This window comes from Anser cygnoides, chromosome 14, assembly GCF_040182565.1.
Source record: "Anser cygnoides isolate HZ-2024a breed goose chromosome 14, Taihu_goose_T2T_genome, whole genome shotgun sequence".
NCBI lineage: Eukaryota > Metazoa > Chordata > Aves > Anseriformes > Anatidae > Anser > Anser cygnoides.
The window spans coordinates 4,002,955-4,025,410 of NC_089886.1; the positions used below are offsets into that span (position 1 = coordinate 4,002,955).

General features: G+C 40.0%; 1 protein-coding gene across 2 annotated transcripts in view; it reads right to left on the reverse strand.

The window, feature by feature from the left end:
- Positions 1 to 202: 202 nt before the first annotated feature.
- TRPC7 (transient receptor potential cation channel subfamily C member 7) overlaps positions 203 to 22,456 on the reverse strand; it is a 71,172-nt gene continuing 48,918 nt past the window's right edge. The window contains exons 6-13 of one of the 2 annotated variants that reach the window (XM_048057403.2): positions 21,396 to 21,629; positions 19,250 to 19,514; positions 12,758 to 12,953; positions 9,534 to 9,755; positions 6,732 to 6,812; positions 4,643 to 4,696; positions 2,788 to 2,863; positions 203 to 2,056 (exon numbers count right to left, since the gene is read on the reverse strand). In XM_048057403.2, the coding sequence (XP_047913360.1) occupies positions 1,914 to 2,056; positions 2,788 to 2,863; positions 4,643 to 4,696; positions 6,732 to 6,812; positions 9,534 to 9,755; positions 12,758 to 12,953; positions 19,250 to 19,514; positions 21,396 to 21,629 (1,271 nt within the window). In that variant the 3' untranslated portion in view covers positions 203 to 1,913. The remainder of the gene's footprint in view (positions 2,057 to 2,787; positions 2,864 to 4,642; positions 4,697 to 6,731; positions 6,813 to 9,533; positions 9,756 to 12,757; positions 12,954 to 19,249; positions 19,515 to 21,395; positions 21,630 to 22,456) is intronic. The other variant, XM_048057404.2, reaches the window with a different exon arrangement.

Consider the following 22,456-nt stretch of genomic DNA (forward strand, 5'->3'; position numbering starts at 1 on the left):
TTTTACAAATACATTAATAAGTAAAGAATAATTTCAAATTAAGCACCACAAATAAGGAGTCGCTTTTGCAGACTATAGTTGGTTGCAGAACTTCTGATTCCCTAGTTTATTCCCTTGAAATGTATGGTAGTTAAAATTTTGCTTTTGACTCCTTCAGGCTTCAGAAAATCTATGACAAAATTGCTTCATACAACGGTTTTGTTGTTCACCCATCACATTAAAACAATAAAATGTCCATGTATTGGATATTCAAATGATCAGGCAAATATTTCACCCAGTGTACAACAAAATATTATGAGGTAATTTTATTTTTTCCCATTTTTAGGTAAAAATATTACAGTATACAAGATAATCTTATTAAAGGTAAAAATACAGTATTTTGCTTTTTCTCTAAACAGATCTACGTACAGTACACTTTTTATTTTGTTTTCTTTTTTAATGTTTTTGTACAAATATAACTATTATTCTATTAGGCTATCTGTGTTCTCATCTGGCACTTAAGAACTGATCACAGGTCACCTTCTGGTTCTGCTTGTTTTTCTTAGCTGATACCTAAATGCAATGGTCATCTTATAGGTGTATCTTGTAAACAAACAGGTCCATTCAGTGGTTCCCAAGTAGTAAGGTGTGCTTTAAATAGTTGAAATCACGTAGCTAAATGTAAAAACCCAAGCAATTGAAGTCTGTAGTTGCTTTGCATCAACTTATTGTTTACCATTCATAAAAATGCAGTCTGATTATTTGTATTACTGCAGCCTTTAAAGCAGTTTTAATTCCTTCCTGGTCCTCTGAAAGAGCCAAACTCATAACTCAAGACAACCATTTCTCCAATGATTTTGTTTTCTCTCTCTCTCGCTTTTTTTTTTTTTTTTAATATTTTTTTTTCACGTTGTCCTTGGTGGAATTGAAGCCTTTTCATATTGTTTTAAATGTTTGAAACTACTGGGGTATGTTCTTTATGATTTATCTTACTCTATGGCTTGCTGACCTCTGAAATCCATAAGTAGAGCAGAGTTGTGTCGCTGTTGTTGGATTAATGCTCTTCCTTGTACTGAACACATTAGCACAATATATATTATTTCTGCTGTGGATATTATTGGGAAGTGAGATCTGAATATTTCAGTACACTGTTGTTGAAGCTGGGATCATCTGAGGATAAAAGAGAGGCTAGGTGTGTACGAAGAGACCATATCCATTAGTGGGTTAGCTAATATAGCTGGAAAAGGCAGAGAGGAGTTTTTGGCTGGGAGTCCTTTTATCAAGTTCTAGCAGAGGGATGAAAGGATGCTTTACCCAACAAGCTTTGTTTATTTTTCCAACTCTGTCATTCAGCCTAAAAAGTAGATGACCTCCACCTGAGACACTTGGCCTCGGTCATTTCAGCAGAAGATTTCTCATTTGTTTTTCATTATCCACAGTGCTGTTCAAAGTTATCTTCATGGATGCCCATGTAAACATAAAAGGAGAGTACACACGCAAGGTTAGGATTTTTTTAAAAATTTGCAAGGAGTATTTGCTTGGCACAGTTTTTCTTCAGACCACCCACTTCTGATCAGTACAGTCTGAGTTGGTATAAACAAGAACAGTCCCTTCACTGGAGTCAGGTGGATGAAGATATGTTTTTTGTATTTTTTTTTTTTTTTGCTTTTAACTAAAGGTGCCTTCCCTATGGTGCATTTGTTTCTGATGTCAAAGGGCATGTATTTTTACCAGTAAGTCACTTTTGTGTCATAAAAGATTTAACTGGTAATTCACCAAACACAGGAGTAATGCAAGGTGCTTCTACCAATACTTGCTAGTTCGCAAAAGTTGAGCATGTGGCACCCATCTTTTGCACTGTTTTTGCCCTCCTAAGATGCTGGTTGAGGCTGAAAAATGTTTAGAAAACCAGTTGTTTTTCGCTGTGTCCACTATCAAATGTCCTTATTTAAATTCTTCCCAAATTTGTCACTCAACTGCTGTATTAGTCTTGCCAGCTCACCAGTAGCTTGTGACTTTTCCTCCAGGAGTTCATATCGGAGACTAGAAATATCTTGCTTAATCTCTTTAAGTTCTCCTAAAGGGAGGAAAATGTTCTTGTTAGCAATATTGAATCAAAGAAGTCATCCCTATGGTTTTAAGACATGAGAGAGCATTTATTTAAGTGTGCTTGGTCACTAGTATATGTGACACTCTATATGATGTCACTGCGTTCATACACCTAATATTTGGCTTTACAGTAAATAACCCGTACTTGCAGTAGTGGTACCAACAGAAATAGCAAGAGTGTATGGAAAGTTCATCTTTCTTCTAAAGTCTATTCCCTCTCCATGTATGGATCCCCATCTACACAGGACATTTACAGAAGGGTAACAGAGAGAAAGTATTATGAGTTTCTTTTCCATCTACTTAAAATTTCTACATGACACCATGGCAGTGCACATCCTTATCCAGTTCCAAAAAAAAGTCTTTTGGCTAAGCATAGGCAGGACAGTATGAAAATCCTTTATTTAGACCCCAGGAGAAGGCCAGATATTGGCTATACCCTGGGTGTTGTAAAGCAAGGATAGGTAGAGGTGTGGGGCAGAGCAGGACTAAGTGTAGACAGATCTTACAATACACGCGTTCTGCTAAGGAATATTTCAGAGCATTAAGGTGGCTCAGAGTCACCATTGTTTGCCTTTGTGTGAGCCTGAGCATGCTCTCTCTTCACAGAGGGTGTTAACTAAGCTCAATCCTCTTACTGGAGATATCAATAGCAATAACATTACATGCTCTAATTTGTGGCAATAATAAAAATCCACTTGCCTTCATTGACTTCATCATTTTCTCGGTCAACCTGAGCCTTCAGTACATACCGCTTAATCAGACGTTTCATTATTTTCTGAAAAGAGAACAGTAACACTTATCTTAACATGAGCTTATCCACACCTCCTTAATTCTAGACTTATTATGAGCAATTCAAGCGCCTGATTTCCCTAAGGATGAAGCCTGGCCTCAGAGGAAACAAAGGGAATTTTATTACTGACTTTTCATTTATTCTCTACTTTATATTATGAACTCCGTATTAAAATAGTTGATTGACAGCAGTTGCATAATGAGTGCACATAAAGATACTTCGGGGTGTTTGTGGGATGCACACAAATGGACAGAATGAAAACACAGATGATGCAGTAGCAATTTAAGAAATGGGATCCAGACCGTTTTTTTAGCATGTTGCTATTTAATATATCAATAAAATATAATTTACTGGAAGGAATAAGCGGTTAATTAATGTTGTTAGCAAAGCCACTCATGATGATGAGCTGAACATCTGACCCAAGGTTAAAAAGAAAGACTCTGCTTTGGAATTCAGGCTTATGGAGAGAAAGCAGACAATGAGGGACAGAGAAAACGAGTTTGAACAAAAATGGAGAGCTTGGCAAGAGTAAAAATGGCAGCTTTTAAGGGACATACATATACAGGGTAAAAATAGCACCATGTAGATTTATAACATGGGAGATGACTGTTAGTATGGAGCAGCAAATATGGAAATCGTAGGAGATGGCTATGAATACGACCTTGCAATGTGATATTGTTCCAAAAATGCATGTTAACATTTCTGTAAAAGGAAAGTAACTTTGGCAGTCGAGCTACACAGTGGGTTACAGCTGAAGGCCTGCATCATTGCCAGTGATATCAGTGTGAGAAATGTGAAATCATTGCTCTATCAGAGGTGATGATTTAGGTGTCCCAACAGATATACCTAAATTTGGTTATCAGATATTTACATTGCTTCTTTGGGTACCCAAGTGCATGATCACCACAACTGAGTCTCGGAGGGCCTCAGGCAGATAAGGCAGCACATGCTGTCGTGCTGGGAGCAGCTTCTTGAAGCAGAGTGTAATAGGAGAGACTTTTACTCTCCTATTTTGATTTAACCACTTCCAGAAAGATGTAGTATTCAAATAGCTCTCTTTGAGACAAAAGAATGACAGGTTCAATGAAGATTTCTATGCCCTCAAAGCTTTCTGCATCCTCTGCAAACAGCAGAGACCTCAGTGACTATCCAAGAAAAGATAGAAAAAGGATAGAAAATGTTTTATTGGACTCGATGGACATTATTAAAGAAAAAACAAAACTTTTAGTGTGAGCTCATCTATCTCCAGCACAATTAGGACTGCTTTGAACATCACTGAAAAACACGTCAAAGAGCGTGAAACATGAATTAAGGAATCAGATTAGACTAAATCACATTAGCTATAAGGAAGAAATTCTTTCCTCTGAGGGTGGGGAAGCACTGAACAGGCTGCCCAGAGGCCCAGAGAAGCTGTGGGTGCCCTGTCCCTGAGGGTGCCCAAGGCCAGGCTGGATGGGGCTTGGGCAACTTGGGCTGGGGGTGCCCAGGGTAGGGGGTGGAACTGGATGGGCTTTGAGGGCCCTGCCAACCCAAACCAGTCTACGATTCTATGGATACACCTGCTCTTTTTTTCTTAGTAGTCAGCTCTGAATTATAATGGTACTAAAGTTATGTGAACATCAAAGGAAGATCCAGTCATTTATATGTAGGTCATGTAGTCATGGAATATGGGATGTTTAAGACTCTCTGTCCTTGTCTCAAAGAGGCATCTGGCTAAGCAGGTGAGTCAATTAAGACAACAGAGATGAGGCACAGTGCACGTACGGTGTGTTGAAGATGGCCAAGGTAGTAGAATCCAGAGGGAGGTAGGGTTGCCACCTGGGGAAACATAAATGAAGTAATGTTTGGGGAAAGTAGGGAAATCCTGGGTCCAAAAAGAATTTTAAAATTTTTTTTTTTTTTTTCAGAACAGATGACAGAGGATATTTAGAATAAAACAAGGAATCAACATAAACAATGGATGCTATTATTACCTGGAACAGTATGATAACATCTATCTACTTCAGTTTCCATATAGCTGGTATTGTGGATGGCCACTACTCAAATACTAACCTATATTAACTGCTGTCCGTGATGAAAGCCAAAAGTTCAAGGGTGCCTGCCTAGTCTGTCAAATACACGATGTATTCAGATTTGTCTACAGAAACAAAATATGAAGAATGTGACCATTTTTAACAAGAGGCTATTTAGCCACTTGATAGATATTTCTGCCACTAGGTTTAGGAAATTAATTCATTTTTGCCCCTGTGGCTTCTAAGTCTTGCTTCTCCCTGATACCGTTCCTTATTGCTACACTAAATGAAATAACCTCTTAGAAAAATAAACCTGGTTACTGCAAGAAAATCCTGAATAAAACTTCAAGACAGACTCTTGATAACGAATGCCAAACTGTATTTTTTGGTATCCCTCAAGAGCACTGCACGTACATACATGTACACCAGGTACACAGAATGCAGATACGTCACTTGATAAATCTCACTAAAGAAAACAGTTCAGAGCTAAGCCATTACTTCAAAGGTTTTTCCCAGTTGCAGAAGAAAGCTTGCTGGACAGATTATCAAAGTTTGTTCTTCTTTGTATTTAGATAATCAAGATTGTTACACCTTTCTTGTATTATTTGGACAAATTCTTCCTGCAGCAATAGAAACTTTCTAAGATCATTTGAAGAGAAACCTAGTAGGAACATTAGGAAAGTAAAATAATGTAGTTATCTCTTTCTTTGAAAACACAGATACTTTTCACAGCTGCTTTTGGCTTTTTCAGCCTTGGAAGTAAAGGCTTAATTTACCACAAACATTAGGTGTTCTCATTTAGAAATAATAGCTGCAGGAAGAGAATGAGTCCAGCAGAGGCTGACACATCTTTCTGTTACCTGTGGGTTTGAATGTACAGGAAAATGTCAGAAATGCACAAGTGCCAGTTTGAGCACGACAATCATCTCTCTTCCCTTCGTCTTTGATGGTGTCAAGCCAACTAACTCAAGATGCCAGAACGAATGAATTCTGTTTCTAACTGAGTTTTAGAGACACCTACTGTCTTGGCACAAAAGCCTAGACAACTTTTAAAAGAAGGAAAATGTTATTACTGGTATGTTGTACAGACTAGGAGCCCATTGTACTGGATGCTGCACCAACACATGACAAACAAGTCCTAGAATTGCCATTGCACATCTTACCCCATTAAAATATTATTTTCCTCAACTCTCTTTAATGTTAGTTCCTTCAGACATACCAGTTCCCATCAGAATTCTTTTCATTTTATGGTTAAAAAAAAATAAATCCCATGGGGCACCTTCTCCTTGTTGTGTTATCCTATTACATGCTTGCACAAGAAATATTTATGCTAGCACGAATGCTCCAACCAAGACAGGCAGCTGTGCTAGTTCATGTGATGGCTGGGGTGCCCTGTGCCACCGCTGCAGTCACGGGTGTTTTTGGACCATACCACATTGCAGGTTTAGCTCTGCAGAACAAGTTACTGCCAGAGAAAGCACATGCAAATGGTAATGAAAAGGCTGGAGACGTGACACGGTGTCATGACAAAACGAAATGCTGACAATGCAAGACCGGGAGATTAAAGCTTGAATGATAATTCTTGTATTAAATTATACACCCTTGAGTGGAATTAATTAGCGTGACATACATTAACACCATGTCTATTGCCATGGATGATATGCTGCGCTTGTCTCCGAGCACTGTGAACGTGAGGTGCCCCAGCCCGGTCCTGTGGCCGTGCTAAGCCACAGCGCAGCTCATCACAGGCTGGCAGCAGCTGGACCAGAGCGGATACGACCCCTGCAGAGCTCTTCAATGACAGATCTCTTCCCTGGCTCTTGCTTTCATGCTGCGATTACCTGATATCTCGTGGGCTTGTTATAAGCGTTCTTCCCCGAATAATTTTCTGTGTTTCGAGTGCTAGACTGAAAGCGAACTTTCTGAAATTATAAAACATCATGATAGATTAAATCGATGATAGCTTCTCATACCCAGGCAGCCCCAAAGTAAACAGAGCTTTATAGAAATGGTTCGATCTATGGGTAGGATAAAAGCCAGCACATTCAGGTCTAAAAAAGTGAACTTTTGAAAGACAAAAAAACACACGTTAATGAAAAAAAAAAGATTCTAAATTGTCTAGACAAAAATGGCATGCTCACAAAAGATTTGGACAAGAAGGTGCTAAGAGAAACAAAATATATTTGTCAGATTAGTGATTATCAAAGTAGAACACAATTTAAAAAATAGAAGAAAAATAAATAAGTTTATAGAGAACAAGTCAATGCACCTACGAAAACATTCTGAAACTGAATTGATTTTCAGCAGTTCTCTTACAACAGTACAATTTGCTACTCAATTAGCTGAAAAAATACTCCTTTTTTAAAACAGATTTTATTTTATTTTTTAAATCAGATGACATTGGAGCTATTAATTTTGCACTCTAGTAGCTTCTAAGGAGTTTTTACAACACACAGAATATTTGTAACAGATTTCTTTGACATTATTATTCACCCATGAATTTTTTTGGCCCAAGTGCTAAAGAAAAAAATTACATTCTCAAAGGAATTAAGTCATATCATAGACCCGAAGGAGCCAGTGGGTATCACAGACCCTTGCAACTGCATACAAGTGTATGTACAGGGCAGGCCTTAGTTAAGGGCTTTTCATCTCTGACAGGCCCAGAGATCCTGAGAAATAATGGTGTTTCTGGTTTTTGTTGTTGGTTTTTGTTTGTTTGTTTTTTCTTTCTCATTCACCAGGTGTGCCATGGTAATACAGAGATGATCTGCGAAAAAAATCAACAGGCAAACAAGAAATGACTGGGAGTTGTCATTGCTTATGTCAAAGCCATGGAAACTGTGAGTTCTGCATGAATTCCACAAGAAAGGACAAGCCGGACACTTTTGCTTATATGGCTTGGCAAAGGAGAACCTTAGAGAAAATTGTGTTACTTTGTTTTATGCTCTGAAGCAGAAAAAATCCAGACTAAGCAGACATTGTGTAGTTTGATTAAAATAATGTTTTGAAAATATTATCTTTCCAAATCATTATTTGAGATACAGGAAAAAATATTTCTTTAATTTCAAGAATTCACTGTTCTAACGGGTCCTTCAGTAATCAGTTTATGGACTAAAATGCCCCCACATGTTTGTCTAACTTAAAAAGTGTTCACAAATAAGGAACTCAGTTAAATTATATGAAAACATGGAGTAGGCCCAATAAATACGCAGTTCTCTGAGGTTCATGTGAGCTTGATCTTGTCCCAGGCTGTGGGCTTTGCCTGGAGCCAGGTGGCTCACCAGGAGTCATCATCCTGCCAGGCCGCGTGCTCCTCCAAGGAAAACCCAGAGATCCACACAAAGCCCAAAGCAGGCTACACAAAGGCAAACTGCAGAACCTTCTCCAAGCTCTCTTTCCTTTTCCCTGGTGTAACCTGTCCCATTTCTTCCCTTCTGCAAGATTAAAAATGGGGGTAGGCTGCTCACTTCTGAGAGCAGACTGTTAGAATAGCAAAGTGCCATGGAAAGGGCTGGCGAGCCTGCTGAGGAGCAACACCAGCTCTCTCGTGACCATAAAAAATGAGACAACACATTTTGGAGGGCTTTTCTTTTCCCCCAGGAATCAATTCCCAGCATTGTTCTCTTGTTTCAAACCCAACCTGAGCTGAGAAAATTAAATAAGCAAAGCTGTCTCCTCACATCTTTTAATCCACTGAGTTTGATGACTGCGGCCAAGCAGCTGCAGCTGAGTTCCTGTGAATGTTTTGGACTTTTTCTTCTCCAGTGTAATGCAGAAATGTTGCAGGTGGATTTGTGCTGTGAGTAGGTTTGGGTGTGTTACAAATGTATGTGCTAGGAACACTTTGTCCCAGGCATGCTCTGTACAACATTGCAGACAAAAATTTCCATGGGTAACATCATTTTCTCTGATTTCTTTGGCATTTCCCCAGGGGAGGAACAAAACTAATTCTGTTGGGAAGGGTCTGGACATTAAGCATGTTCTTGCATCTCTCTTGGTTTGTCATGCAGACACTCGCTTTTGATGGGAAAAGTGTGCCACCATGCAGCTGGCGCTTACAAAGCACATTTCTATTTTAAATGACTAAAAAAGAGATGGAAGGGGCAGGATCTGCCCATTAGTAGCTACGCATCACTAGACAGATGCAAGTAGAGAACTTGCTAATTACACTTGTAGGTATGTAGGAGGTGTTATTAATCCCTGCTTGGAAACTTGTTCCCAAACCTGGAATGGCAGTAAATGTTATTAATGTAATGGCAGTAAAATTAATTCAGAAATCACTTAAAGGCCAGAGGATGTTTTGAAAAGGCATAAAGGCCTGCTGGGTATATTAGGAGCCAGATCTAGGATCTGATTTGTGCCTCTGATTCTGCCCTTGGTCTTTGACCTTGCTTTTTTGGCTTTGGAAAATGCCTCTGTTTATAAGAATTGCTCTTTCACTGGTGTCCAAACAGTGCCCAGTATAATGAGACTACAAGTCTGGGAGGACCCTCTAGGTGCTAATACAATACAAATAACATGCAATGAGGCTAAGAGGCTGCTCTGTCCCTGGTCTACCTGTGACCATGCAACCCCCTCCTGAAGGTCTCTGGCAGGCGTGGATCCATTATGCAAAGAAAGCGAAAAGTGAAGATGCAACATACCCGTTGTTTTGAATTCAGCATCCCCATCTCAAGATCATTTTCACAGTTTTTGGCCTTAGATTTGCAAAGTTTTATGAGGCACATTTTTATTCTCAGTATGAGATAATAAAATGATTTTGGGCTTGGCACTAGATTAAAAGGAGCAGGTAAAGTCCTTCCTTCGTCAAAGTAGGATAGCCAGAGCTTGGCACGTGCAAACTTCCACTCCACATCTGCATCCTCCTTGGGAAGGGAAGAGAAAAGAACACACAAATACATAATTAGTACATAGGAAAGAATTTAGCTGTCATAAGGACAAACATACAGGTAGGATTTTACTAGAATCAGTCTTGTGTTTACTAAAACAAGACACCTGACACAATGTGTCTTCTTAGGCTTCTCTGTGGTGATCTAAAACTAAGGAAAATTTGACCAAATAAATGAATAAACACTTTGTACAGGCCCTCCAAATACTAGACTGAATGTCATCTCTTTTCTACTTTGGTAGAAATTTTCTACAAACTCCTTCTTAAGAAGCAGTGGGGAACAGACAAACCGGTTTTGTCCTCTACGCCAAATAAATGCCATAAGTTTGAAATGTCAGCATGAGCTGGGATATGAATGAGTTCACATCTCCCTCCAGCAAAGGTTGCGGAAACACAGGTCAGTGTCACAAAGAAAGAAATATTTTGGAGGAAGGAGGTGGGGAGCAGGGAAGGCTGGAACAGAGCCTTACTGCACAACAATGAAGGCTGCCTCTGATTATCTGCAATACTAATTGCCAGGTAACCGTTATCACTGCATTGGCCAAAAAATCCCCAATAAAGGAAACTAAGTCCCTGACTTCTGTCATCAGCTTATTTCCTTGTTAGTCCCGTTTGCTTTCACCATCATAATGTCCCCAGATAAATACACCTTATTTCTCCTGCCATTCACCTCCTGCCACTTAAGCAGGTAGAGAAAAAAAAATCAATCACTGTGCCTGTGAATCTCCTTTATGTAATTGTTAGGATGGACCAGGATCACTTCCAAGTACAAGGGCAAGGTCAGCACACTCTTTATGGATCTGCTTGGCATTTATATAGGAGGATGGCCAGACCCAAGTGTCAGGACCAGCTAGCAGACAAAGGAACAGAGGAGATACAGCTGCTCTACAGCTGTTTTCATCGTGGCTTATGTGGAGGCCAGCAGCATCAGTAGGGGTGTGGGTCTGCCAATTCCCCGTACTCATGTACATCTGTGTCATGCTAAAATTAATAACCTCTGATTACCCTGTACCTCTGAAACCCAGTCAAAAACTGGCAGAACACAATTGAGCTTAATTCTGTCATAGATATAAAAATGTCTGCCAATGGAGCAGTATTCACATCTGCTATTTGGCCTTCTCATTCTTTGGGGTTGAACCTCACAAAAACCTAAAGCTGTATTACAGTAGAAATCACTTATTAGCATTTTTAATGTTTTTCTGCTAAATAGCTAAAGAGCTACTGATGGAAGTAGTTCTGGTTTCTGGCTGACAGAAGAATTTCTTTCTTTCCATAAATGCAATGTAGTCAGGAAGCACTAATACCTGAGGGATAAACAGAAGAAAAACAGAAGTAGCCGAAGAGTGATATTCAATGGAAAGCATAAAAATATGGCCTTGTAACTGCAGCTAACAGTAAAGCATGTCCCCAATGACTGTAATGGAATTTAATTCCTAAGTAATTGACATCCTCTGTCTTTATTGACATTGCTGTTGTCAGAAAAATGCGTTGGCAAAAGGGACTTTCTCTCGTCAGTTGAATGACTTTGTTTTTCCTTAATCTCCCTGTTGCTGAGGATTTAAAGGAATTAGTATGAGATTTACTAGGTTTCTCCCAGTTCTCAAGCAGGAGGATTTGGAATGAGTAGCTCACATTTGTTTTACTTGCTGGTAGTTATAATGTTCTTTAACAAAGTTTTATAGAATTCCAAGCAGCCAAGAAGGATGATAAGAATTTGTTCTAGGAAACTGGCCATCACAGAGTTCAAACTAGAAAATTAATATAGACTATCTAGTCAGATATTTCTCAAGATTTTTCTTTTGTAAACTTGCAAAGGCATCTCTACTTACTATATGCATTCATAGGCTGAGACCCCTTCAGTAATAAGTCTTGTTTCTGTAGAAGAGGATTCAGGAAACACTTGATCTTACGTGATCAGAAATCTTTGGGGAAATGACTGCTTTCTGTACACAGGAAAGCTTTTGGGGCAGAGAACATACGTAAGGTATTTCTGACATTTAGACTTAGTTGCAGCACACAAGATAGAGCTATATTTGCTCTACAGTACATGGAGGAATTAGACATTACAGTAAGAAAAGGTTTTTGACTCTGGCCTTTTGCAGTGTTAGGTTTTGAGGGAAGATTAGAACAAATAATTAATACAAAGCCAACTACAGGAACTTGACATTTAACAAATCAAAAGAAAGAGGTGAATCAGCATAAACATTGTCCAAATACTAATCTTTTTTATCTGTCACTATTTATATGAGCAGGGATTTGTTTATGTTCAAAGCATTTAAAAAAATCCAGTCTGCTAATATTAATACCACTGAACAAAGCTGGGTAAAACCTGCAAACACCTTCCTTGAGAGCTGTATTCATATCTTTTAAATGTTGCTTTTTTCTCATGCCATTAAGTTTTTCAGGTCCAGGGACTCCTCCTCCACCCATATATATATATATTTGTATATATATATGTATATATAAAGATTGCATGCCTGGTATTTGAAAAATATGTAATGTTAAATATACATCCATGAGTTTCAGACCTAGATAGGCTTGTGTGTTTAACCACTACAGAGCAGAGAAAAAACTAACAGACAAACAAAAAAACATACATGAAATATTTCTCGGTCTTTCTTAAGCAAACAGCACAGCTAAGGTAATACACATGGATAAATTATCATAACCAACGCAGGGAGTAAAAAATACCACAAACTGCTTTCATTAAACACATGTAAAGGAAATTGGGTTTGCTCACAGATGGTCATTAAAAACAAGGAAGTTGAAGTTGTTATAGCAATGATTCATTGTTAATTATTAATTCAGCCCTAATTTGGGGACAGACGCAGCCTTGACTCTTGCACAGTGTAGGATTTGTGTTTCAACAACCCTCTAATCATGCATATGGAATAAACTGAAGTTTCCTTGTTCTTTTCACATTTTCATTATCAATAATAATTATGCACATTGAGTTTGTAATCCAGTTTCTTATCTTACCTCAATTTCCTGATAGGAGTTGTTGATCATGGCTATTAGCATATTAAGCAGCACCACCACCATGGTCACGTTATATACTCCATAGAGTACGTATCCGATATTCTCAATGAATTTATGATCGTACTTCAGCACCACAGATATCACTTCAGATAAGCCAAATATTGACCAGAATAAGGTTTTAAAACTTTCTTCTACCCTAAAAAATAAAGCAAATGATCACTTTATAGAGTCGGCACCAGGTTAGCCTGGCCAAACCCTAATAGTAAAAGTGGTAACCCAACAATATAAAAATGATGCCTTGGCACAGCTATTACAAGCCATTATCTATCACCCAGGGACATGCCAGATCATATTTCCTGCTCTGATAAAGAAATATGATTTCTAATAAATACTATAAAGTGACAGTGCCCCTTTGTTTACTCCATCTGTTCTTCTCAGACGTGTTATTTGTCACTTGGCTTTTGAGTCCCTATTAAGGACTCCTTCTCCATGGGCCACTTGCTGTTTGAAACGTTTTGTCTAGGGCTCAGTACTTCTACTCAGTCACTCATTTCTCATCCAGAGAAGATAGGCAGAGATTATCTGGGAAAGGGAAGAAGGAACCTATGCTGACTGCCTCATATGCAATTTCCAGGGCAAGAGAGATTTTTTACACAGAAGGAGTCAGTGAAAAGTTCTGTTTTCTGGCATTAACATAACCGGAACACTATGCAAGTGAAGTCATCCCCTGGTCTGATTTTCTTCCCATCCTGCTTTGAGGTTGCAAACAAATCAGATGCCCAAAGATGTGTAGTAAAAAATTTAAGTTCCTAAAGAATTTGAAATTAAGGAGTAGTAAAAGATGTTACAGGGAGGCATTTTAATTTTATTGTTACCCTTGCTTGAAAGTAGAAAGGAACTAGATGAAAATAAAAAGTTGAAAGACGGGAAAAAGAGAGGGAATGACAAAGAGATGGAAAGTCTGCAGCTGAACTTACAGGCCAGAAGGAGACCTGGGGGGAGCCAAAGCTATAACAGGCAGAAGGGGAGCAGCCACAACTAGAAATGAAGGAAGGAGGAAGAGGAGGGAAGCTGGTACATTTTGGAAGCTTTTTGCTTAGTTTTTAAGTTAGGAGCAAGTATGCCTTTACTGAATAATCCTTAGAATATTGACAGGCAATTACCTCCCGTCTTCCCTGGCCTCCCAGGAGGTAATGTCTTCTGAGAAAACAATGCCATTAACAAATTATTTTTATTTTTTTAAAAATTATTATTATTAATATAAGGATGGCAGCTTAATTTTGTTACAGTTTTGTAAAAACACATCATAGACACAAACTACAACATGTCCTAAGGCAACAATAAGCTTTACATCTACTCCAGTATCAATTACACTATACATGCAAGCAAAACAAATTAATTTCAACCCTTTGAAAGGCTAGTGCAGAGCACTGGGCAATTCCTTTCTGCCACAGCAGCCTAGTACTTATCTCTCATCACAGCTCATGGCACTCCCACTTCCATTTGCATGTAGTAGTAATAATAATGCAGTAAATAATTAAGTACCATTCTCAGCCAGTATAACTCCATTTGCATGTGGGGAATAACCCTGAGTGACGTTTCGGATAGATGTTGCACAACATCATTAAAAAATGTGGCTTTCTATTCAGTCTCCATGTTGCTCAGTGTGCTGTTGTGTTCACTCCTTGCTGCCTTCATGAGGCTGGGACACCGTGCAGTGATATAGTTGTCTCCTGCCCTCATGTACAGGAAAGGGCAGCTGACATTAATGTGCCAGAGACCCTTCACTCTTATAGTAGCAATCTGGTTTGTGCTTATTATATTAAATGTTGTATTTTCAGTTAAAGAATGCGTACAACACCAAAAACCTCCGGCTTTCAAACCTACCATCTAAGTCACTTATCAAACTAATAAAAAAACATAACCCAGTAGCCTTGATCCCAGCTGCACCCTGCTATTAACCTTCCTTTTTTAATTTGGAAAAGTTCCCTTAGTTTTCCACCCTGCCGGTGGGTTTTAATACAACACGCCGTCTCTGCTCCTTTTCTGCAGCTCAGGCATTAACCTTTGCTCTGGAGTGGTGCCAGGTTCTCCTTGAAAAGTTAATTACTGCCTGTATGTGGCCCTGACTGCCCCAGGCAAGCATCGGCTCCAGCACAGCCGCCTTGCTTCTCTGCACATCCATAGTCCTTATTCCCAGTGGGAACAGTGCCCACAGTACTGGGAGGTGCTGTGAGATGTGGACCTGACCTGTGGCACCCCAAAACTGCCTACAGACAGATGCAGCTCTCCCACTCATGGTGGGAAATATTGCTAAGGAGACCTTGTACTAGTTCATCCCTACCCCCCGAAAAGTCTGGATGGCTCTTTCTCTCTCCCTTTAACTCTACAGTCAGATTGCAGGAGATTTGGCAGAGGTTACAGGGAAGATTTTTTTTTTCTTTTTCTTTTTGAGAATGTCTCACTAAAACATGAGACAAGGATGTTTGGAGCCAAGTTCCTGAAGCTTCCAAGATGTTGATGTGTCTCATCGTTGCCAGCTAAGCAATTTACCCCCCTCCTGCAACGTCGGGAGGGGTTATCCTTCCCAGAGGCAGACAAATGAAGGAACAAAGGAGGTCAGGAGTCCTGCCCGGGCTGACAGCTCCTGACAGCAGGAGGAGCTGGCAGTGGCAGATTGACTGATGCTCCTTGCTGAGTTGGGTATGCTGTGCTCTCACTACTGTGGTCAGGGCCAACTATGGCAGTGAGGAGAGAGCAAAGGGAGCTTTGTTTCAATAGACACAGTCCTGTGAAAGTTAAACAAAGATTTCGAGTTGAGGAAGAAAACAGACCAGAGGTGATCATCTAGTTGCAGATTTTCCTTGCTTCAGCAGTGCGCTGTTCATCGAAAAAGATCACAGCAAGGCCATGATTTCATGTCAGTCTTGTGTCCTCCTCTTTAAGAAAGCTTAAAGCGTCCTTTCAGATTGAGTTATTTCCTTAAATCGATTGGTAAAGCTTTAACACTGCCAGAAAAGCAATGTAGGTAATACAATCTGCAAAAATATCACATTTTGACAACGGAGAATGAGAAGAAAAAAGCCTTCAAGCCTCTAAGTAACATTGGCACTGAACAGTGAGTCACACTTCCCTTCGGGGAGAAGCAGACAGAAAACCTTGTGCTGTAGCCTTCAGCCTGATTTGTGATGCAGAAAGCAAGATGAACACAATCAGTCTTGCCTCCATTTCAATTTTGTTTGCATAGCATGCTCTTAATTACAGGCTGTTTTGAGAGCTGTGTTCTGTACACAGCATACAATAAACAGATAAACATCACTGGGGTCAGCTGCAAGAGTCATGAAAATTGTCTACTTTTCAGCGCTGAAGAACTTAAAAAAAAAAATTTCAACGTATACTATGGTTAGCTAAATAATCTCTGTATTTAACCGTGTGAAGTAAAGTACACTGCGTTTTTATTTCCTTTGCGTCAAGAACATTAAGATCTAAGAAATGACAGAAAGTGCACGATAACATAGTTCAGAGGCCACTGGGGTGCTACGTGACTACTCTGTAGAAGGCACCAAAAGCAAAACTCAGCACATGATTTTGAAAGGGCAACAGCATGGTAAGTTACACCAAACATTCATGGATTATTATTATTAGAATTAAGAAAGCAATTCCCTCCCAGGGATATCTAGGCACACTTTTTTTTCTGCCTTCTTACTGTCCTGGTAAGCTGTGGTTTTCTCAAATGCTCAATGCAAAGTTATTTCAGTGAGTAGCTCCTTGTCCGCTCACTGAGGCTATCCAACATGATATTCAGAGTGAACTGTCAGTTCAGTGCCCTTTGGAACCTGCCACAATCTAATTAATGAGCAAATTCAGAGGGCCTTTTTCTGTCCTGGTTAGCCAAGTGATATCTGAGTCAGGTCCCATATTAAAATAGACAAATTTTTGACTACAAAACTTGCTTTCTGTAAAATTTCACCTATCCTCATTAGAATTCTCACCGTGTCTGCCAAGAAATGTATTCTGTGAAGTCACTGAAGTCACAAAGTCGTTACGAGTACAGCAAAGTACGCGTTACTCTTTGCCTCAGCGAATTTTGACAATATTTGAGTTATTTACTCTGCTCTAATAGTGAAATCTTCCTTCTTTTCACAAATAAGTTAATGGCAGCAGGAGACCACAGCATTCAGCAAGGCCCACAGACAACTCAGGATAAACAGAGAAGGAAATGTTGCTAGAATTGGTAGCTGCCTGTCTGCCAATATAATGTTGTTAATAGCTTACTAAAATTGTTTGGGACTGTACATCTCAAGGATTCTAGTTTGTTGAATGAGATGTCTGAGAAGGATTTTTAGGATGAATGTTAATCTACAGTCTTTGTTTCATATGATGAAAGAATCTCATTTTCACTCATCATCATTTGACACTCCCGTGTGCTTAAGTAATCAGAAGACAGTAAGTCTATTTTAAATCTTTTCCATATTCTTAAAAGGAAAAATAATGTTTATGGAAAATTTGCTTCATAACAAAATGAAGTCCCTCCAGGATAGGATAGGTAATCACAAGCCTGAAATTAAGGAGGAAGAGCACTGCCTTTTGACAAGACTCTCCCCAGCCCAGACATCCCGTGGGCATTTAAGCGATCTTTAGTCCAGTGAGCAGTCCTCATTTTGGTCAACGTTTACTCATTATTTCCATCAAAAGACATTAAATCCTGGAAGACCCACTTGGGTCATGCGTGTTATTCGGACAGTTACCACCACTGCATTGGAGACTGGAATTTGTTAACAGGGTGCTCCAGTGACGTGCCTGGGGCTCGTACTGAAGACCCTTGCTGAGGCAACCAGGGATGGTATCGACTCAACTTCTCATTACCTCTTGTGCTTCAAGGACATCTCCTTTTCAAATAAGCAGCAAGTCACATCCCACACACTCAATTTTCTTCTACCTTACTACCAAGCACAGATAAATGTAATTGCGTCTAGCCTCATAAATCCTTCCATTAGAATGTATCCTGAGGTTACAGGAAAGGTTCAGAAGGCATATTTGGCTCAATCAGAAAATTTAAACATTAGGGTACAAAGTACATGTTGCACAAAAGAGTAGGGTGGTAAAACTGGCTCCTGAGCATTTGGAAGGAAACAGACACTTGCAGGAGAAATGATGTTGAAAAGGTCATTTCTCCTAGAGGAGTTACAAGCTAAGCCCCCAGCTCGCTGTGTGACATGTTAGAGAAACGACACATCAAATGCCAGCTGCTGCCTGCTCTGCAGCTCAGGAATTTCCAGTGTGGCACGGTTGCCTTAAGGGCAGATCACAGCAAGGGGAAAACATCACACCCAGCTTTCCTCCTCCCTCACAGATTGGCATATGGGAAGGGAAGTCCCCACTGCGCCCCCAGTCCCACTGTCACGGTGATTTTGTGTGCACACAAAGCTGCCTGCTGCAGTGCTCTGCTGGTGCAAGGAAGGAGGCTTTCCTCTGGTATTAAGGGACATTTCTGTAGGTACAGCAGGGCACTGGGTTGTTCCCACCTCTGAAACCTCCCATGGTGGCATTGCAGGTAAGTTCCAGTACACAGGAGGGAGGCTGCTGCCCTGCACTGTTAATAGAGAAACAGAGAAACTGAAAATTTCCTGAAATCTCACAGAACGTTTTCCTGATCTGTTATTTTGATTTCCAGAAATAACCATTTCTGAACTACCCATCTCCCCAAGCTCAGGCCTTGAACTGGCTGCCAGGACTGGAGGCTGTGGTACGAGTTTCCCAGCCAAAGTCTGGATCTGACTTCCCCACGCAGCTAGAAGAGAAACTTTAGATAGCTCTCTGAAATGAACAGAGCATACAATTTCTAAAAAATTACAAAATGGCAGAATTCTTATAAAATATCGTTAATTATTTGCAAGAAAATAAAATACTTATGCAAATAAGAAGAGGTGGGGAGGGCGTATAAAACCCATTAGTTGCATCATTTCCAGCCTTCTTTGTAACCCTATGCATATCTTGCACATTTGGAAGCTCTAACCCTGCAAACACTGGCCCTGCAGAGCCATGCAGATACGTTTTGGGCTCATCTCTGCTTGAGATAAAAAGCAGTGTTTTTTGGGAGAGAATTGAGCTGAATGAGTGTGTTGGTTGGATAGAGAGATAACTGGACTTAAGGAATGAGGGCCAAAAAGGAATGTGGGCAGCCCTGGCAGAAATAAGAAGGGAGCAGCTGATGATGAAGGGAGAATTAAAATTGTTGGGCTCACAGAAAGAGGAATAAGAACACAAAGATATGTTTAAGCATGTCTAAGAGCTGGACTTATGTTTGCATACAGAATCACCTGCTATCCAGACACTTCTCTGTTTTCAGCCGAGCACCTCACATGGTCTTTACAGAACTAACAGCAGAAGAGTGTTTGGAAGCACCCTGACTATCTGAGCAGACCCAGCAGCAGTAATGGACCAGGATGGACTGAGCCCTGCAAGAGCAGCCACTTTTCCTCATGTACTCACGTTGTAAAAGCTGGGTTGTATTTCGCACCAAGGTAGTAAGAGTAAAGGTTGAACATTCCAATCATGAAGGCCAGGAACACCATGATGAAGATGACCATGAACTTGAAGATATCCTTCACAGTCCTCCCCAGAGAGATCTGCAGGGGGCCGAAGCTTTCGTTGGCTGGAAGAATGTAAGCAATGCGGGAGAAGCTGAGTACCACAGCTATTGCATACAGTCCTTCTGAAATGATCTGAGGATCCGAGGGAAGCCACTTGTTCCTGGCTAAAACAATACACGTACATTAGGTATTAGTAATGAAACGAAGCAGATGGTTATGATGATAAATGATCCCTTTTGAAGGCAGAATCTTGGGTTTGGCCAGGTGAAAAAAGGAAAGTTTGAAATAACTGGTTACTGAAGTCCTAAGCATGCTTTACAAAGATGGATAAGATATAGTTGTATTTTTCACGTGGAAAAGATGAGAGAGATGAGCAAGTCACTGGGATTTACCAAAGTCGCACAGCAAATAAATAACATGGCTTTAAACAAATTTGGTATTTTCAGTTTCCTAGTTGAACATAAATTGTGCGGTTCCTTTTCCAGCTGAAGCCCTTGAGATGGAAAACTAAAACCACAACGCAGTGGAATTTGGCCATAGCTTTGAATACATGGCACTGTGTCAATATAAGGAATATAAGAAAACATTAGGGAGGCTGAGACCTCTCTCCCTGCCATTAGACAAGGAGGCTTGGATTTGTTCAGATAAAGCAGATATAGCCATCAAGTCTATTATCTTTGTGTTATCTTTAAATTAAAACCAATTCTGGCAATGTAATCATTCTAATATTTCTACTTTGAAAATCTTCTGGTTGATACCAGATATGCATCATTTGTTTAATCTACTGAAAATTTGAACATTTATATTAATATAGCTTATAAGTGTCATTGCATCAGCTGAGCTACTCGACAAAAGTATTGACTCAGAGCTAAAACATATGACATTTTTAAGGACACAGCAGTAAACTCAGGCATTATTTTCAGTAATCTGAACCCAAGGACAAGAAGCAGATGGAGGAATTCACAGAATCTGGTTGTGACATTCTGTTCTAGACCTTTTGCATCTTTGTAGCATGAACTGACTTTAAATGGGTCAGCAGCAAACCAGAGAGAGGCAAACCACAGTGTAAGTTCAGAAGCCTCTTGCTTGCCCTGGCAGGGAGGGGCATGCTTACCTGCAGGGGGGCCACACCAAGCAGGAGAATGAGCCAGTGCCAGCTCACCCCATCAGCAAACCTGTGGCTGTGCACCCTGATGTGGGGTCAGGGCACATCTCTGGTGCTGCATGGTGCAAGCCCACAATGGATGAAATCTGACAGCCTGGATCTGCTTTTCCAGCCCCAAGCACATTGCTAGAACATTGTCTTGCAACCCTAGAGAGCAAAGGGTGCTCCTCTGTGCCCAGATCTGTAGATCCTGCAGCCCTCCATGAGCAAAGTCCCCACAGATTTTGCCCAGGGTCACGTCTCAAGCTTGCAGAGTTGTGCTTTGAGTCCAGCCCCTACATATAGGGCACAAAGCTCTATTCATTTGTGAATATCAAAGAACCATTTCAGCCATCAAAAATAATGTTGTCAAGGCTATACTACTGCTTGTATTTCCAAATGTTAGAACTTACAGATGATATAGGATCTCCAAAATAAAGATTTTCTCTAAAAGGAGCAGCTTATGGGTGTACTTTGTGTTTCTGTGTCTATTACACAGGCGTTGGTTTTAGCAGAGATGCACAGCACACCACCAGTTAGAAATTCAGCTCCAGATCTTGTATTTGTTTTCACGTCCTTTCTCTTGGATTTGGAAAATGGAGCAGGTTCATTCATCTGTAGTTTAAATTATATCTTGCTCACTCCCGGTTCCTGATTATTTGTTATTCAAACTATTTTGTAAAGATGTGATTGACTTAGCCTTATAAGAGACTCAACGAGTCTCGGTTCTTTATTTCTTTGGGCTGTTTGTGAAGATGGCTGGAATGGGTAGATCTCAGAATAACTTATTTTAATTTGAAAATAACCTTCATAAATACCACAAAAAAAGAAAGGTATTTTCATCAGTACCACACATAAGCCTTAAAGAACAGGAAGCATTAGATAGCAAAAAACATCTTACCATAAGTAAAGTAAGCAACTTCAGGGGGAAGGGTGACATTATTGAGGTCATCATCTTGAACGTACTGATCTACGTACTGTTGTGCTTCGGTTGCTTTGAGAAAAGCCATGAACCTGGCGGTGAATGATGCCACGAAGATGGACAGCATCCCAAAGTCCAGCAGGTTCCAGAGATGCAACACATATTCTCGTGGACCTTCTTCCCAAATCTCCTTACACTCTGACCATATCATGCCTGTGGAAAGGCCAGAGCATTTTTAACCAGCAGAAACAGAAGGTACTTTGGGGATTCAGACAGCCCCACTGCCGCCTGGTTACTGGTGCTTCTAAGACCAAAGCAAACAATTCTACAGTTAAACTGAATTTCTCAAGAGAATACTTCATATGTCATCTTAAAATAAATAAATAAATAAATAAAAATCTTTTAAGCCTTTGAGCTTAAAATTTCACTATATTATTAAAAGGTAAAATAGGTTTTTGATGCTGTCAGGGAAAGCATGGTTCTCAAATACTGAAGACATCTACAGCTGATCTACTTGGAAAAAACCACAGGTTTCCTCTCTTCTCTCCAAAATCTTCATGCTAAATTGGGCCACTGAAAGTGGTGTTGCTTGCTCTGCTGGAGCTTTTTCCTCTGCTAACCCAGAGGGTGAGTCCATTTTGAAAACGGAAACTGCTTTGTGAAAGGAATTCTGATCTAGCAGCAAATACCATCTGATCAGAGAAAAGCAAAGCCAGAAGTTCTGCCATTGCAGAACTTTTCATGAAGTTTTATATATTAAATAATTATGAATTTCCAGACACTAAAGTCTGCTTTACCACTTCAAAAATCCTGAGTTTAGCCTAAATTTAGAACCCTTCTAACAATAAAGTTACAGATAAATCCAAATGCCAAAGCCAGAAAATTCAAATATTTTGACATCCATCTTCTACTGGGTAGTGCTGGGGAGGACAGGCAAATTCACTGGGCAAACTGGAGCCAAATGTTCAGGTCAGATTCACCAGCTTGCCTGACTCTCAGTCACAGCAAGGCTCTGGGGCCAAAATCTCGCTTCTGACTAG